The sequence below is a fragment of the Periplaneta americana genome, chromosome 17 (assembly GCF_040183065.1).
Source record: "Periplaneta americana isolate PAMFEO1 chromosome 17, P.americana_PAMFEO1_priV1, whole genome shotgun sequence".
NCBI classification, from domain to species: Eukaryota; Metazoa; Arthropoda; class Insecta; order Blattodea; family Blattidae; genus Periplaneta; species Periplaneta americana.
Genome location: NC_091133.1, coordinates 8721552 through 8740544, shown reverse-complemented (window position 1 = coordinate 8740544; position 18993 = coordinate 8721552). Strand labels below are relative to the sequence as shown.

At 35.4% G+C, this 18993-nt stretch overlaps 1 protein-coding gene across 11 annotated transcripts in view; it reads left to right on the top strand.

Annotated features, from left to right (window-relative positions):
* LOC138693007 (zinc finger protein 501-like) overlaps positions 1-18993 on the top strand; it is a 161261-nt gene that overhangs the window by 26239 nt on the left and 116029 nt on the right. For 9 of the 11 annotated variants that reach the window (XR_011330191.1, XR_011330192.1, XR_011330196.1 and 6 more), the window contains 2 exons: positions 10204-10341; positions 14556-14638. Coding sequence is in view for 7 of the 11 variants with exons in the window: in XM_069816516.1 (XP_069672617.1) it covers positions 10204-10341; positions 14556-14638 (221 nt within the window). In the remaining 4 variants the exon portion in view is untranslated. Of the gene's footprint in view, positions 1-7675; positions 7793-10203; positions 10342-14555; positions 14639-18993 lie in introns of those variants that run through there. The other 2 variants (XR_011330193.1, XM_069816511.1) reach the window with 2 other exon arrangements.

Sequence of the window (18993 nt, the reverse complement as noted above, 5' to 3'; positions counted from 1 at the left end):
CTGCAAACCGATGACAAGTTGTTTTATTCATGTTAATCTGTAACATATGTTTTTAAATTATAAAATGAAAGATTTGAAAAGGAGGGTCAAAAGAATGTCTAAAAAATTACTTACGTGCAGAGCAATGGAACCGTGTGTAGCTATGACTTTGGTGTTTTCTTACAACTGACCAAGTGTAACGTATCATGATGGTTTGTGTATCCGTGGAGTAATCTGAATGAAATGAAAGCGGGGAACTATGTTTTAAAGGGTATACAAAGGGCTGTGATTGTGAATTAGATTTTCATTAATTATGGTACCTTGTTGTAATTTTTGTTTGGTAATATAAAATTCCTCCGCACTACTTATTAATTTAACGTCAGAGCATGTATTTAAGATTTTAAAGGTGTCTTTTCTAAACCCTAATTCATGTCCCGTATTCATTAAGTGAACGGCATATTTAGATTTTCTACGGTTGTTCTTAAAGTCTGACACATGCTCACTGTACCTAATTTTGAAATTCCTTCGGGTTTGACCTATATATTTATTTTTGCACATTATGCATTCCAAGCTATAGATGCCATTATTAAGTAATTTATTATGTTTTTGGATATCATTGGCTAAATTATTTTTAAGTTTATTGTTGGGTTTGTGGGCTATATTAATTTTCTCTTTTGCAATATTAGATTTTAATTTGTATAGTTTTAGTATTTTAATGATTTCATTGACAACGCAATATATCTGAGACACCACACAAGGGATCTACTTAGCATGGCTAAGCACATTCATATTGTTTTAAAATGAATTCCTTTTTAATTTTTACAGGACAATTAATGTTGATTAGATAACATAGTCACCATGTCATACTCTATTCTAGTCAAGGTAGTTTTAAATGTAAGCTTGTATTGTAATTGATTTTAGATGATACTTATATTTGTACCTGAAGATGCCCCGTTAGAGGCGAAAATGTTTGTATCAAGATTAAATAGAATGTAACACATCGATATATTTTCTCATATGTTTTTATTTCATATGTAATGCAATGCTTAAGCCATATCGACTGAATAATAATTAATCATATTTTGATATTTGTTATTAACACGAGGCTTAGCTGAATATTTTCCAACAAGAATTGTAAATTATTCGCATAGAAGATGACTTGCGTTAATTTTGTAAGATATAGTTAATGAAGTTCGAATGTCACTCAGTGAAAATGATTTTCAAAAATGATCGTAGGACAACTACTGGCATTAATGTTTCATTAGTTTCCTTCCTTGTCTTCCATGGCTGCGGAACAATGCATTCATTCGTATTCCTGTTTCTGGTGTTCTCCCTCTTAACCTCGCGTATCTGACAAGGTATGAGGATGTTATCTGCAGTGGACATTATTAAACAGGACACAGGTCGTATGCGCTGCTCAGTTTCTCTGTCAAAAAAGTGAAGTTATCTTATCAATTGCATGTCCCATCTTGATTTATTTAAAGTATTAAATGCAACAAAGAATATGATTTGCACAATATCCGATATCTTAAGGGAGTAGTATTATAATATCATAATATTATCATAATATTAATCGATATCATAATATTAATACTCGATCACAACGTGATAACACGCTAGAAATTCCACTTCATACATCATCTCTGTATTCCTCATCTTTCACTGTTCCTATCTCTCGTCACTGGAACTCTCTGCTGCCTGAAGTCAAGGGCTGCCGAACATTGAAATCTTTCAAATCCAAGTTAGAAAATTATCTTATGAAGAGTTATACGATGAAAGAGTAATGGAACGGAGAAAAATTCTCTCCGGCGCCGGGATTTGAACCCGGGTTTTCAGCTCTACGTGCTGATGCTTTATCCACTAAGCCACACCGGATACAACTCCGACGCCGGTTAGAATCGTCTCTGATTAAGCTCCAACTCTTGGGTTCCCTCTAGTGGCCGCCCTCTGCACTACGTCATAGATGTCTATGAACGCAGGACCGAAGTCCACACATGTGCTGAGGTGCACTCGATATGAGTGACTAGTTGGCCGGGATCCGACGGAATAAGCGCCATCTTAAATCACGAAGTGATTTACGCATATCATATATATTATTTTAATGTACCGAAGTACATATGATATTTCCATGCAGATATTCTGCGTCATCATACGATAACGGCCACTAGAGGGAACCCAAGAGTTGGAGCTTAATCTGAGACGATTCTAACCGGCGTCGGAGTTGTATCCGGTGTGGCTTAGTGGATAAAGCATCAGTACGTAGAGCTGAAAACCCGGGTTCAAATCCTGGCGCCGGAGAGAATTTTTCTCCGTTCCATTACTCTTTCATCGTATGATGACGCAGAATATCTGCATGGAAATATCATATGTACTTCGGTACATTAAAATAATATATATGATATGCGTAAATCACTTCGTGATTTAAGATGGCGCTTATTCCGTCGGATCCCGGCCAACTAGTCAATCATATCGAGTGCACCTCAGCACATGTGTGGACTTCGGTCCTGCGTTCATAGACATCTATGACGTAGTGCAGAGGGCGGCCACTAGAGGGAACCCAAGAGTTGGAGCTTAATCTGAGACGATTCTAACCGGCGTCGGAGTTGTATCCGGTGTGGCTTAGTGGATAAAGCATCAGCACGTAGAGCTGAAAACCCGGGTTCAAATCCCGGCACCGGAGAGAATTTTTCTCCGTTCCATTACTCTTTCATCGTATGATGACGCAGAATATCTGCATGGAAATATCATGTGTACTTCGGTACATTAAAATAATATTTATGAAGAGTTGCCAAACTAACTTACTATTATGACAAGTGTTGTATTGCATGTTACCACGCATTCACATTTTTTTTTCTGCTCTAGTGATATTTAACTTATTTTATATTTTTGTTTTCATATTTTCCGATAATGTGATCAGTTGAGCTATACATAATCATAATTTTCCTTACTGTGTGTACTTGAAAATATTGTATTCATTCTATGCTTTGTACTGCACTATTTTATTACTACTATTAGTATTATTATTATTACTATTCTTATTTATTATTATTATTATTATTATTATTATTATTATTATTATTATCAATAATTGTCTTATTTTTTATACTTTGTATGTCTAATTTATTTTGACCTGCTGTTCACATTTTATTATGCTTTCGCCTTTCTTTCTGTATGTTATATATTATGTCTGATTTCTACTTACTTGTTGTTTACATTTTATTAATATTATCTTATTCAGTTTTGTGTGTAAAATTGTAGTGTACTTTGTAAATTTCTAGTGTTTTTTGTAATGCAGTTTTACTCCTGGTTGAGTGTTAGAGAAGGCCGTATGGCCTTAACTCTGCCAGGTTAAATAAATCATTATTATTATTATTATTATTATTATTATTATTATTATTATTATTATTAGTGTTATTAGTATTAATTTGTTAGCCGTGAAATGAAGACTAAATAATACAAAAATTCAGCTTGTAATAAGGTGTGTAATGATTAACTTAAATGTAATTTTGAAATGAACTGCCACATAGGGAAATAATTAAAACATTATGTGGTGACAAAGAGAAATACGCTGACAATGGTTGGCCTGAACAGTGCTTCTACAAGAAAAATAGCAATGAGGGTGGAAAGTGAACTTCTCTTTTGCAATGTTATATATATATGGTACTTTTAAAACCCTGCAAGCTGATATTTATAAACCTCTGAATTCAGTAAGTTCAAATTGTGAAAGAAGTATTTTGCTTGGAAAATAAATTCTTTCACTACATCTACAGTTTTCAAGAATAGGAAATAGGTAATACATAAAATTCTTAGATACCACAAAAATGTCTATAAGATGTAGGCTAATAAGCAATGACGTTAAATTAATTGAATTGTAATAGGACGCAGTGGGTATAGCAAAAAAACCTGGAAGGTTATTATCTGGAAATGAAAGGGCAGCACCCATTCTCTAAATGCTTAAATGCAATGGAAACACTGACTTGAAAGATTATTTTGTAACTGAGTATATAGTTAAATCTATTTCAGAGACTTCATAAAGGAGTGAAAGATGATTGAGCACCACATTTGTGTTAGGTGTGATATGATTTCATATTTATTATTCAAACAGCAAGTGTAATTGTCATGCTGTCCCTTCACATTCTTGCATTTAGAAAGCACCGTAACCCACCATTACATTTTTTTTCCTTTCTGGCCTCTCCACTGCTGCATTCTTCCCTACTTCTATTGTATAGGCTACACGTATTCCGAATTCTGGATGATCTTCATTTTCCAAGCAATGCTCCAGACTTTAGAATTTTCCATGTACTTTCAACTTATCTTCATACAGCTTCGCAAAATGTCCTTTCGCTCTAGTTGATTTCGTAAAAGGGAGCAGTAGTTGTCTTCTATTTCTTACTTCAAATGACAATTCCTTTTCTACGCGCATTTTTGAACGACTCAGCCATTTTCGATTAGATATTCAAAATGACTTTCCTGATTCTTGTATTCTTAAACCTTATTATAATGCATTTATTTATGCCTCTTTCTAATTTTTATGTTTCCTTGATGCGTTCTTCACTCACTTTATAAAATCATTTTACATACAGTATTTCACATACTGTCTCCAAAGATTCCTCTTCTTTTTCGCGAACCCTTGTCTCTGTACCAAGAATTATTAGATTGCTTTTTATAATATATTGTTTCAAAATCACTTTCTTTTATAATCGAATATTCTCATTTCGAAATTCCTCCATCTTCACATAGATGTTTTGTATCTGGAATCTTACATTTTATAATGCGTTAGTCTTCTGTGGTGCTTCTTCCTGGTGTAACCCTGTACTGTTTTCCTCTACTTCATTTCCTGATTCACTTGCTTTCTCACCTCCTGCTATCTCCTGTTGTATCCAATTTTCCATTTTTCTCCTATGATAACTTCACTTTTGCCACCAGTTTAGTGCAGGCCAGTGTCTCTATACTCATCAGTGCTTTTGATGCTTAGGTCTGTTCTCTACGGTTTATTGCTTCACACTGATGATTTGTGTTAGGTAATAGACAATATGTTACAGGGTATGAATAGGATATTCTCTGAAAATGCAGATTTACGTCATGCCTTGTTTGTTTGTGTGTTATCCTTCCTCATGCTTAATTATGAACTTAAACATTCTCTATAATTTTGATAAAATAAATGAAGGGGCCAGACGCAAAGATGTACAAGTGACATTTCTAAGAACGTGAGTTAAATGCATCTAAGGCAAGCTGAAACATTTAAAATTTTAGTGGCAAAGGGATACATCTTCTAACCACAGCACACACTAAAATTGAAATTAAAAATTTCAGGGAATTTATGACATCTTAAGTACTTTCAACCACATTTTCTCACAAATAACTTAAGTGCACTTATACCCCTTTGCTTCTGACCCCTCAAATAAGAGAGATGACGAAGCATTTATTCTTTTAAACAGTCAGTTTTGTGGTGTCGAAAATGATTGTGTTTATTGATTTTGAAAATACACTTCAAAATTCCTCAGAAATGGTTTTGTGTTTCAAGGAGAAGAAGAATATACTTATTTAAGGTTGTGTTGCTTCGTCTGGTGAATATGGCCATGGCAATGAAGTTTTACAAACTGAAACTAATGAAATAGTACTTCAGAACTACTATGATTGGGAAGTGACCCAGTAATCTAGCAGTTACCTCCATCGAGAAAGAGAGACGTTATCACAGCTTTATGAGTACACAATCATGTTAACGTGAATGAGTTCGCTTATCAAAAAGCACTCTCTCTTCAATTAACCTTGAAGCGTTCAAGTAATATATGACTGTTACTTAGTAATTACTTCTGATCCCTACTTCATCAAAATATTCATATTAAATATATATTATGTAAAATTGACGCATTTTTTTTAATAGTTAAGAAGGTAATAAGGTGTTACAATGATATGGATGTATTTATAAATGAGTGCATATTATACTGCTTTGAATTTTTGTTAAGATGCAAGCTACAGTAAATCCTCGTTGAGATTAACCTCAAGGGACCGAAAAATCGCTTGTTCGTATTAACGAAGTTTGTCTTACTCGAATTCTGATCCATTTATGTTCCATTGAATCAGGGGCGTATACTGGTTAAAGGGTTTGGGCTACCGCTGACCCTATTATTACACAAAATATATCTAACAATTACTTTAATTTTAATTACTATGGTAAAACTAATAATACAAAATTATTACATTATGTTATATTATAAACTTTTTCTTTTGTAATTTCCTTGAGCTACTGCCGGTAGCCCGCAAAATACGCCCATGCATTGAATCCACTATCACTCTTTCAGTTGACAACACTTTCCCCATTGTTTGTAGTTAGTATTAATGAATTTCGAATTACGTACCTGTGAACCTTTCTGAATACTGTATTAGAAAGATGTATCGTCAATACTTATGGTTTATGGAAGTCACCAGTTCGACCTCTTTCCATCTTTTTTCTTGGTTGGTCCAAATTCTTTCTTGTATAGTAATTATCCAGTTTATAAAAAAATATCATTTTTATTATCACAATGAATGTATTTTAAGTCACTTCTAATCACTTATCACTGATCGCAGTATTATCACAAGTGTTTTATCATAAGTATCATCTTTATTACCACAGTGATGTTGAAATTCAGGTAATTATGCGAATTATCTTGTAATATTGAACATTAAACGAAAAGCGTGGGTGAAATTTTAATTCAATGTGATAATCTTACAGGGTAATTAAAATTATTTAGAATAACAGAATAATCAAGGAGGATAAATGTAGATTTCAAATAAGCACCAAGTTCAAAAGTGAGCAAGCATTAATCGAATTAAAGTTTTCATTAGAGACAACAGTGATACTGGTGGAGATATAAAAGGAAGAGCACGAGTTTTATGCATTTTGTACTTACCTTGTGAATGTATATATAGAAAATATTTTTACAACTGATACTCTATCAGTGGTAGGCTAGTGTTTAGTAACAATGTACATCACGGATATGGATTTATGAGCATATTGGAGTGGGTGAAAACTGCTTTATTGTAGCTAATTTATTTATTTATTTTGTACTATTATTTGATCACTGATTGAGGTTCTGCCTCCTAAATATTCTCAGGCAGAGATATGTGTCAGAGGAAGACCAATAAAACTTTTGGATACATCTGATTACTGAACTGTCTTACTAGTCAGTGATGTGTGCAATGGATGTAGAAGAAACTGGCCTCCTTATACCATTACCACCCAGCTTAGTTGCTTCATGAGTGTTGCCCTCAGAAACTTCAAATGAGTCTTGGACTGCTGACTTAACATACAGTCATACTAATATTGTATTGTAAATATTTTTAGTAAGGTATAAAAGATTTTACTAGCTTTTACTTTGTAATGGTGACGATTTTAAGGACGAAAAAGCTTTGTGTTAAATTTGAGATGCGGTATATCACAATCAGGCTCACGATGCGGGGGGAGGGGGCATAGACTCAGGAGGCCCAAAAAACCGTTCTAAATTATGTCTGAAGACATTTCGATTTTGAATAACATTCATATTTCATTCATGCATTCCAAAACTGTACTATTTACAGCATAATAGTTTCCTTTCTTTCAACAATCATTTCTCAATTTGCGATATCTTTTTTCTTTCCTATGTCACAACATTAATCCCCACACCGCTTCCCCAACACGTAAGATGTACTGCCTGTTCAACTCTTTCTGTCCTCGTCTCGCACGAACACTGTCTGGCTAATATTTTAAATTTAGTTCTGAATGATTCTGTTAGTGACATTTCAGAAATAAGTGACATTTACACAACTGTAGAGCAAGTTTATGCGTTTTAGTGTAAGTTTACCGCGATGGCGGAAGTTAAATATTGATTCAGTTCTCTTGACTTTTTAGTTATGCCAGTGTTTAATATAAAATATTACAGTACACCAATTTTGATTCAAAATATTTAGAAGAAAAGTTTACTGATTTATTGACGGCTACATCACTGTTAAAACAAGCCCAAAATAATATTATAGAGTTGAGACAGCAATTTTCGAGTACTGTTTTGAGTTGCTCGTTATCGCATACAAAATAATGGTGAAAATAGCCTGTCTCCAAGCAGTCATAAATATAATACTTTTTATCAGAGCACTTTCATTTTTTTAGTGATGTGTGTATACACATTAAACTTTAAAATGAAAAAAAGGAATGGTTACTCTAGTAAATCTTTACCTTTAAAATAATTTTTGAATATAAACATAATTTTTTTTAATAAATTCACCACATGTCTGAGATCAGGTAATGTGAGGATCACGTAAGAGCAATTTCTGAAAGGTTAATTTGGCCTTCACTTCAGTGTTGCCAACTAATACCAAATATCGTCAAAGACGGTAAAATCATAACGCCATGTACGAGGCGCATCCAGAAAGTAAGTTTCCCGATTTTTTCCCCTTGAAAGTAAACGTAATTAGCCGTGTCAATTGCGAATGCGTAACAGATTTATAACGTATCAATCATATGCCAGCCGGACAGGTCCCGCCTGGTGCCAGTAGCGTGGCAGCAGTGGTCCGAAATGGAAGCTCTTATTCCTTCTCCCGCCGCTTGCGAGATTCGGTCGGTGATAAAGATCTTTAATGCATAAAGCATTGCGCCAATTGAAATTCATCGGCAGCTCTGTCAGGTCTATGGGCCGAACATCATGAGTAAGCAGATGGTGCGTCGCTGGTGTAGGCAGTTTTCCGAAGGTCGTCAAAGTGTCCATGATGAAGAGCGCAGTGGGCAACCGTCCCTCATCAATGATGATCGTGTTGAGCTGGTGCGGCAGTGCATCATGGAGAACCTTCGCTTGACGATTACGGAGCTGAGCAGCCATTTTCCGCAGATATCAGGAAGGATCCTGTTGCATGAGATTGTCACTAAGCACCTGCTGTTAAAAAAAGTGTGCCAGGTGGGTGCCGAAAAACCTGACACCCGAATACAAAATGCAACGTTTAGGAGCAGCACTGACATTTCTGCAATGGTATCACGATGACGGCGACGAGTTCCTCGATAGGATCGTCATGGGCGATGAGGCTTGGATTTCGCAATTTACCCCGGAAACCAAGCAGCAGTCAATGCATTGGCAGCATAATGGATCTCCGGTCAGGACGAAATTCAAACAGACGCTGTCGGTACGGAAAGTGATGTGCACGGTGTTCTGGGACAGGAAGGGCATTCTGCTCATTGACTTCCTTCCAAGAGGTGAAACAGTGAATGCTGACCGTTACTGTGAAACACTGCGAAAATTGCGACGTGCCATTCAAAACAAGAGGCGTGGAATGCTTACTGCAGGTGTTGTGCTCCTCCATGACAATGCTCGTCCATATACGGCTCGGCGCACAGCAGCTGTTTTGACGGAATTTGGCTGGGAGTTGTTTGATCATCCACCCTACAGTCCTGATCTTGCTCCCAGCGATTTTCACGTTTTCTTGCACCTCAAGAAATTCCTGTCCTCTGGTGAGTGTTTTGGCAACGACGAAGAGCTGAAGACGTCTGTCACACGCTGGTTCCATTCACAGGTGGCAGAGTTCTACGACAGAGGGATACAAAAGTTGATCCCACGATACGACAAGTGTCTCAATTCTGATGGTGGCTATGTTGAAAAATAGCTGAAACATTGCTGTACCTGTTGCCAATAAATGTTTTCCTGAAAGTGTGTGTTCTTTTTTTTTATAGGGAAACTTACTTTCTGGATGCGCCTCATATAATAATAATAATAATAATAATAATAATAATAATAGTAATAATAATAATAATAATAATAATAATAATGATAATGATGAATTGATCACAATATTGTTACAAGGTTCATGGAAGTCAGAAGTATTGCATGCTTTATGTTGAACAACAGTGATGTTGGATACCGGTATTTTAAATGTTTGGTGCTTTTTATGTGTTTCACAATCCCACTTTGGTGTTGTTCTGAGTAATAAAATATCCTACTTGAAAATATGTATGCACACATTTCATACAATATAAGTCAGCTTCTTTTACACATGTTACAGAATGCAAATTGTTTTCGGAAATAACACCAGACCTAATATCAGAAGTTCTCTGTGTCTCTGAAGGTCTCATTCCTATTTTGCCTTAAATTTTCTTCTGTAATTTTTCTGAGTTGAGGGAGTAGTCAATAACTGCCATGTGTCACCAAGTTGACGGCTGTTACACATTAAGTCAACTTTAGAATAACTTGATAAAATTATTCATAATGTCTTTATGTTCTGTAGGAAGCGAATTTACCACATCTGGAAGGGACAGTCACGAAAACAAAATACGTGGACCACAGCTGTGATCTCAAGTCAGAGATAAAGGTTGAGGACACTCCAGTGCCTGTTAGTTTTCCTGTGGCGAAGTCTGAAGTTGATGTAAGTGGTTCACAATGAATAGCCTATACAGATTTACTGGCAGTGCCTTTTTCGAATATCAGAGCCTTTAACAATCTCGAATAATATTACGTGATTTCTCTATTTTTTTTTATATTTTCTCATTGTAGACAGAGTTCATAGTTAGATTTTAAATGAAATAATAATTCGAAAAATATATATTTCTGGTACCGTAGTTAAGACAGGTTTATTTCGAATGCATAGGGAAATTTGTTTTATCTAGGAAGAAGATTCCATTTTTAACTTTAAACAATTTTCATTTTGTTGTTATTGTTGTAGGAATTACTATCCTAGCCATTGAGAGACAGGTTCAAGGTTTTTCAAAAGTCACGAAAGACTTGAAGTCCTCCAAATTTGTTAAAATTTAAGTTTATAGAGAAATAATATTACTAGTTTTGTTTACGAAATATTTGGCTTTATTCTGCTAAAAAGAAGTTTGTGAATATGTACAATTTCCTGGCCTTACAGTTATAAAACCAGCAGTAAGATTTACTAAGGACTTTGAACTGCCATAACGATTTTATCTGACAGAGAACTGCTCTCTTCAAATATTTATAGAAGCTCTTTCACAATGGCAACAAATTTATGGTTCCATACTTCAATTCATTTCGAGTTATGAATCTTCTCAAGCTGCTGCAAAAACCTGTGTTACTTGTTATTTTATAGTAAAATAAAATGAGGGCCAATTTGCAAATGTCGAAGCAAAAACTTTATCTTCTCCTATCTTACTTGAGATCAACAATTCGTATTAGAATCTGCATCTTTGAGGAAATAAAACTTTGAACACTGACATATAAGCAATGAAATATGTTAATGTTTTAATATACAATTTTTTTTTAATACACGCTATGACATCTATACGCGTGTTGGGATCTGTGAATATATACCAGTAGGCCATTGTTACTATTGTTGCGTTCCTGTTTCTGTTGTGTGTTTTAGATGGCTTTGTTTATGTAACTGATTTAAGATTTTTGATTGTTTGTTATACTGGTGATGAGGTGATGAATCATGGCACGTAAATTTTGAGGCTGTGATGAATCAGGACACGTAAACTTTGAGGCAGTGATGAATTCTGGCATATAAATTTTGAGGTGGTGGTGAATCATGGCATGTAAATTTTGGGGTGGTGATGAATCATGGCATGTAAATTTTGAGGCTGTGATAAATCATGGTATATAAATTTTGAGGTGGTGATGAATCATGGCATGTAAATTTGGAGGTGGGGATGGATCATGAAATGCATATTATTGATGAATGATGGCATGCAAATTTTGAGGAGGTAATCAATTTTGAGGCAGTGATGAATCATGGCATGCAAATTTTTGGGCGCTGATGAATCATGGCATGTACATTTTAAGGTGGTGATGAATCATGAGATGAAAATTTTGAGATGTTGGCGAATCATTGCATGTACATTTTGAGCTGCTCATGTGGCTTGTAATTTTAAGGCTATGGTGAATCATTGCATGTAAATTTTTACACGGTGATACATTTTGGTATGTAAATTTTTGAAGCAGTGATGATTCATGGCATGTATATTTTGAGGTAGAGATGAATCATGGCATGTATATTTTGAGGTAGTGATGAATCATGGCATGTAAATTTTGAGGTGGTGATAAATCATGGCATGTAAAGTTTTAGTTGGTGACGAATCATGTAATGTAAATTTTGAGTTGGTAATGAATCATGTAATGTAAACTTTTAGGCGCTGGTGTATCATGGCATGTAAATTTTGAGACAGTGATGAATCATGATATGGTAATTTAGAGGCAGTGATTAATCATCGCATGCAATATTTGATGCAGAAATGAATCATGGTATGCAAATTTTGACGTGGTGGTGAATCATATAAATTTTGAGGCTGTGATGGATCATGCTATGCAAATTTTGAGTCGAAAATGAATCATGCATTCAATTTTTGAGGCAGTAATGAATCATAGTATGTAAAATTTGAGGCTGTGATGAATCAGAATATGTAAATTTTTATTTGGTGATGAATCATGGCATGCAAATTTTAAGGAAGTGATGAATCATGCCATGCAAATTTAGAGGCTGTGATGAATCATGGCATATAAATTTGAGATGATGAATCATGCGATGCAAAATTTGAGGTGATGATGAATCATGGCATGTAAATTTTGAGGCGATAATGAATAATGGCATGTAAATTTTGAGGCTGCGATTAAACATAGCATGCAAATTTTTGAAGCGGTGATGAATCATGCTATGCAAATTTTGAATTGGTGATGAATCATGGCATGGAAATTTTGAGGTGATGATGAATTATGGTATGTAAAATTTGAGGCGGTTATGAATCAATGTATAAAAAAAGGTTTGAGGTGGTGATGAATTATAGCCTGTAAATTTTGAGGTGGTGATGAAACAAGAGATGTAAATTTTGATGCGGAGATAAATAATGACATGAAAATATTGAGGAGCTGGTTAATCATGGGATGCAAATTTTCGGGCTGGGATTTATCATAGTATGTACACTTTGATTCTGTGATTATTCATGTTATGAAAATTTTGAGATGGTGATGAATAATGGCAATCAAATTTTTACGCGGTGATGAATCATGGCATGCAAACTTTTAGGCGATCATGAATAATGGCATGGAAATTTTGAGGCTCTGATGAGTCATGGCATGCAAATATTTTGGCAGTGATTAATCATTGCATGTAAATTTTGAGGCGGTGATGAATCATGGGATGTAAAATTGAGGTTTCGATGAATCATGGCATGCAAATTTTTAAGCGTTTATGAATCATGGAATGCAAATTTTGAGGCAATGATGAATTATGGCATCCAAATTTTGAAGCCGTGATGAATGATGGTAAATTTTTTTGGCGGTGATGAATCATGACATGTAAATTTTGAGGCTGTGATGAATTATGGCATGCAAATATTGAGACAGTGATGTATCATGTTATGTTAATTTTGAGGCGATGGTGAATCATAGTATGTAAAGTTTGAGGCAGCATTGAATTATAGTATGTAATTTTTGAGGCTGTGGTGAATCATGGCATGTAAATTTTGAGGAGGTGATGAATCATGCCATGTAAATATTCAGGTGGTGATGAATTATAGCCTGTAAATTTTGATGTGGTGATGAATCAAGAGATGTAAATTTTGACGCGGAGATGAATAATGACATGAAAATATTGAGGTGGTGGTTAATCATGGGATGCAAATTTTCGGGCTGGGATTTATCATAGCATGTACACTTTGATTCTGTGATTGCTCATGTTATGCAAATTTTGAGACGGTGATGAATAATGGCAATCAAATTTTCACGCGGTGATGAATCATGGCATGCACATTTTTAGGCAATGATGAATAATGGCATGAAAATTTTGAGGCTCTGATGAGTCATGGCATGCAAATATTTTGGCAGTGATTAATCATTGCATGTAAATTTTGAGGCGGTGATGAATCATGGGATGTAAAATTGAGGTTTCGATGAATCATGGCATGCAAATTTTTAAGCGTTTATGAATCATGGAATGCAAATTTTGAGGCAATGATGAATTATGGCATCCAAATCTTGAAGCCGTGATGAATAATGACATGTAAATTTTGAGGCTGTGATGAATTATGGCATGCAAATATTGAGACAGTGATGTATCATGTTATGTTAATTTTGAGGTGATGGTGAATCATAGTATGTAAATTTTGAGGCAGCGTTGAATTATAGTATGTAATTTTTGAGGCTGTGGTGAATCATGGCATGTAAATTTTGAGGAGGTGATGAATCATGGTATTTAAATTTTGAGGCAGTAATGAATCATAATATGTAAATTTTGATATGGTGATGAATCATGGGATGCAAATTTAGAGGTGGTGATGAGTCGTGCATATAAATTTTGAGGCGGTGTTTAATCATGGAATGCATATTTTCGAGGAGTGATGAATCATGGTATGTAAATTCATAATGTATCATTTACCTTTTTTGTTTGAAAGAAAACATTAAAAGCAATCGCAGTCAGATTTGCCGGCCACGTGGTTTTGAACCCAGGACCTCCCGAATACGTTTATAATCTTTTACAATTTATTTTCATGAAATATTGTAGCAAATTCAGGTTACATATTTTGCAGGACCTTTATACATGACATGCATATATTTTGAAAATTGAAACTTGATTCAAAATGATCAACGTAAGTTCTCTATGATCTAATGATCTACTCACTTTTCCAGGAAGATTTGTTTGATCTGGACAGAGTTAAGCAGGAACAGAAAGTGAAAGTACGTTCAGAGGAGGATGAGGTATTCTCTGCTAGGTGAGTGTACTGTGTTGGTTTCGCTTCTTCCAGTATTTCACAGCTTCATTTAATGATGACATAGAACATAAATTTTGTCATTTATAATACCGTTTTGTATATTGTATGTGGTTATTCATATTGACGCCTGAATATATTTCGGTACATTTGATTATATAGGATTCATATAAATAATATTACCATGACAATATTAACATACTACAGATCCTATTATATCTGCTGCTTTATTACTCTACTCTCATTTGGGAACCATGATGTCTTTTAATGTACGGTGACATGCCACTACTTTTGATGGGCAACATAATCATTGTGCGTAGTGCTAGTTCGCTACTTTTTGTGTCTTGTCATTTGAGTGTAGCAAATGTTGCGAACAATTTTCTGCGGGTTGTACATACAGGTTGCGCTACTTCTGCAGCACGCAGCTTAGCTGTAACTTCATACTTTACTTCATTTTCAGGTTGTATTCCCTATTAGATTTTCATAGTATGATATGCTAGCAATTACATCTGAAATGGCTCTTTTTGTTATGGAAAGGAGAATAAAGTTTGAACTTAACGAAAGAAGCTGGGTGAAAAGCTGAATAAAATTGGAGAATAATGTGAAGTTACAATCTCCTTTGAGAACTGTTATGGAGGTACAAACAATTTTATACGAACTGTTTCAGATAGTTAACAAGCTTTATTTTTACAGCCCGTTATTTTATTCAACCTAAAGAGTGTGACATTTATTTTAACACTGGTATGTAACATTCCAATGCTTTAGCAATTCTGCTAAAGTCTTGTGGCAGTTGGCATTAATTTGCAGAAGACCCTTGGTTGAGATAAGTTAGTTTTATTATTTATTTTTCTGTTCAGACGAGTAGTGAATGTTTATATATTTTATAATCTCATTATAATTAGGCGTACAAATAGAAGTGTATACTTAAGCAATATTGACAATTCTGCAGTTTGAAATAATGCTACAGAAAATAAAAAAAAAATTGATTCTATTGCCATCACATATGTCCTTTCCACGTTTATTTAGTAAGAGTCACAAATCGTTGATATTCATCACGCCAAACACTAAAGTGTTAGGGAACAATATTGTAGCTTTTATACAACAATGTGTGAGTTTTATTTCTAACTTTAATCACACACCCGTCAACAATGGATATTCCACTCAACATAGCAACACAATAGCCATTATTGCACTCCACTGAACGACAATGACAATTCACGTGTATTATTGGGAAGAACAACAATGTACTTCTAATTTCAACAAAAGTTCACAAAGCACTATGTGCAGAACAAAACTGTCAGTTCTCAGTTCACAGTTTGTTCACCTTGGCTAGTTCTTCTAGCTCACTCACTCAAGTTCACGGTACGTCGAGCTCCAAGGCTTCCAGTTACAGTTCACTGCACTTCGAATCCAAGACTTCCAGATACAGTTCACTGCACTTCGAACCCAAGCCTTCCAGACGCGGTTCCCTGCACGTCGAACCCCGCTCTCCAGATGCGGTTCCTTGCATGTCGAACTCAAGACCTCCGACGCGTTGCCTTCGCCTGGATACTGTCACAGTTACAGACTCACTCAAGTTCACTGCACGTCGAATTCAGGTTCACCTTGCTCCAAGACTTGGAGACTAGTTAGCTGTCTCGCAGCTGACTAATTAACTGACTCCTCGTCATAACTCACGGTATTATTTATTTACCACCATTGTCTAGGGTGTTCTGCATCGCGAAGTCTCTGGGGCCCATAGTCTATTTCCAGACATTTCCCCTGCTCTCTCCATCACACTGTCCCATAGCCTTCTTTCCTCTTTGCTCCCCGCCACGCTTCAGCACCCGCCAAAGCTCGAGTTCCGGTTCCCCGCATCTCCCTCTTGCTCTGTGTCACGCTGGATGCGAGCGTACACTGCCGAGGCCACCAGGATTTCCTAGAATGCTCCAGACAGGTGCCACAATATGAAGTGTTTTTTCCACACTATGTGGCAACTCTGCTCCCAACTGCTACAAAAGTTTCAAAATAACCAATAACTTATAAAAAAATATATCGTTACTTTTAAACTTAATTGCCCTAGAAATTGAATGTTATATTCAACCACTCAGACACTATATATTACAAAAGGATCTAAAAATATATTTAAAATTGCAAGCCTCATCCAGATCTCAGATATTCTTCAAAGTGTCAGATGATATCCTGTGTAATTTCTATAAAATAAAAAAAGAAGAAATACCAATCTATATCACAGACGCACTCATTGCTAAAACTCCAGTTGTGAACGAAATTTCTCCATGGAAATGGGTGATTCCAGAACATAGCATACAAATTCCAGGAAATCATTCCAAAAATGATCCTCCATACATTCTTAAGTTAGATTCCATGGAACTACTCTTCCTCCTCCTCCAGTCTTGACACTGAATTACTAGCTATTGATGCTGCTCTTCGGTGTGTTACTCAAATTTCTGAAAAATTTATTTGCATACTTACCGACTCCAAGGGGGCTATATTTAATATAATTAAATATGTATCAAACCTATATGCAGATAGAATTATTGCAATTCAGAAACAACTCAGTAAACTAAAAGAACTCCAAAAGGAAATGACATTTCAATTGATACCTAGTCATTGTGATATACCTGGAAACGAGAAAGTCGATAATATTGCAAAACAGGCAACATATTTGCAACCAAGACCTCTTCAAGTGATATCTCTATCCAATGCTTTTATTTCAGTAAAGTCTCATTTTACAAACCTATGGATCAACAATTGGCTCTCTTCTGACAAAGGAAAAATTTTACAATCTGCACAAAAGAAAGCAAATGACCTGAAAATGTACAAAAACTTGCCCAGACATGTTCAGACATTTTTAACAAGAGCCACAACAGGTCACATTGTCACACAATTGTACCTACACCGATTTCACATTTCTGATAATCCTACTTGTCTGTGGTGTAATAATCATGATGAAGATCTGGAACACATTCTTCTGTACTCTCCATCCATAAACCACAAAAGAAGTAAATTAAAATCATCAGTACCAGTTGCAGAAGACACAGCCCTGCAGTATATATTGACTACACCCCAACTCTGGCTACTAGCAACAGGCTTTTATAATGAACACCAATGAAAATACCCCTCATTTCTCGTGAAAAACAACAACTGAATAGACTACAGTGGACTATAGTGGACTTTATGTTATCAGCAAACAGCTGGATACATTAAGAAGATTGATTTATTTAAACTTAGTACAGCTTAAAAATAATCAACAGGTTTTTTAGCGTGTACTTATCAAGCAGTGCTGTCCACACATCACAGTATAGCAGTTGCGGAGTATTTTGTACTCCAGCATTGCTAAAGTAGGAACATGTGATCATTGCTTTAGAATGTGAGCACCATTCCCTATCTTCTTAGATGAAGAGTTCGTTCTAAACCATGTACTTTTTTCTTGAGAGACGGATAACTGTGTTTGTTGCAACTAAGAGAGATAAATTAAAGTACTAAAATTATTAATTGCTGAAAGAACTTAAGTTATCAAAATCAATTATATTTGAAATCACTTTTACATCAGACTGTCCTCAAATTCAGAAAATATCATGGACATAATACAGTTTGACGTGAACGCAAAAAAAAAAGAAACAAATTTTCTCCCTCAATATTAGTAAAAATTCAACCAAAGTAATTGTGTAAGTAATAGTTAACACTCCTTAATTTACTTCTATATAAAATTGAATCACAGAGGTAATGTTCATTAATCCTAAATTTGTTCATTACTATTACCAATAGTTCACCTATAATTTTCAGTTTTTTTCTGGAATGACAAGAACCCACGTCATGTTTAAATATCGAACAAGGGTACAATACTTACTTACTTACTTACTTACAAATGGCTTTTAGGGAACCCGAAGGTTCATTGCCGCCCTCACATAAGCCCGCCATCGGTCCCTATCCTGTGCAAGATTAATCCAGTCTCTATCATCATATCCCACCTCCCTCAAATCCATTTTAATATTATCCTCCCATCTACGTCTCGGCCTCCCCAAAGGTCTTTTTCCCTCCGGTCTCCCAACTAACACTCTATATGCATTTCTGGATTCGCCCATACGTGCTACATGCCCTGCCCATCTCAAACGCCTGGATTTAATGTTCCTAATTATGTCAGGTGAAGAATACAATGCGTGCAGTTCTGCGTTGTGTAACTTTCTCCATTCTCCTGTAACTTCATCCCGCTTAGCCCCAAATATTTTCCTAAGCACCTTATTCTCAAACACCCTGAACCTATGTTCCTCTCTAAAAGTGAGAGTCCAAGTTTCACAACCATACAGAACAACCGGTAATATAACTGTTTTATAAATTCTAACTTTCAGATTTTTGGA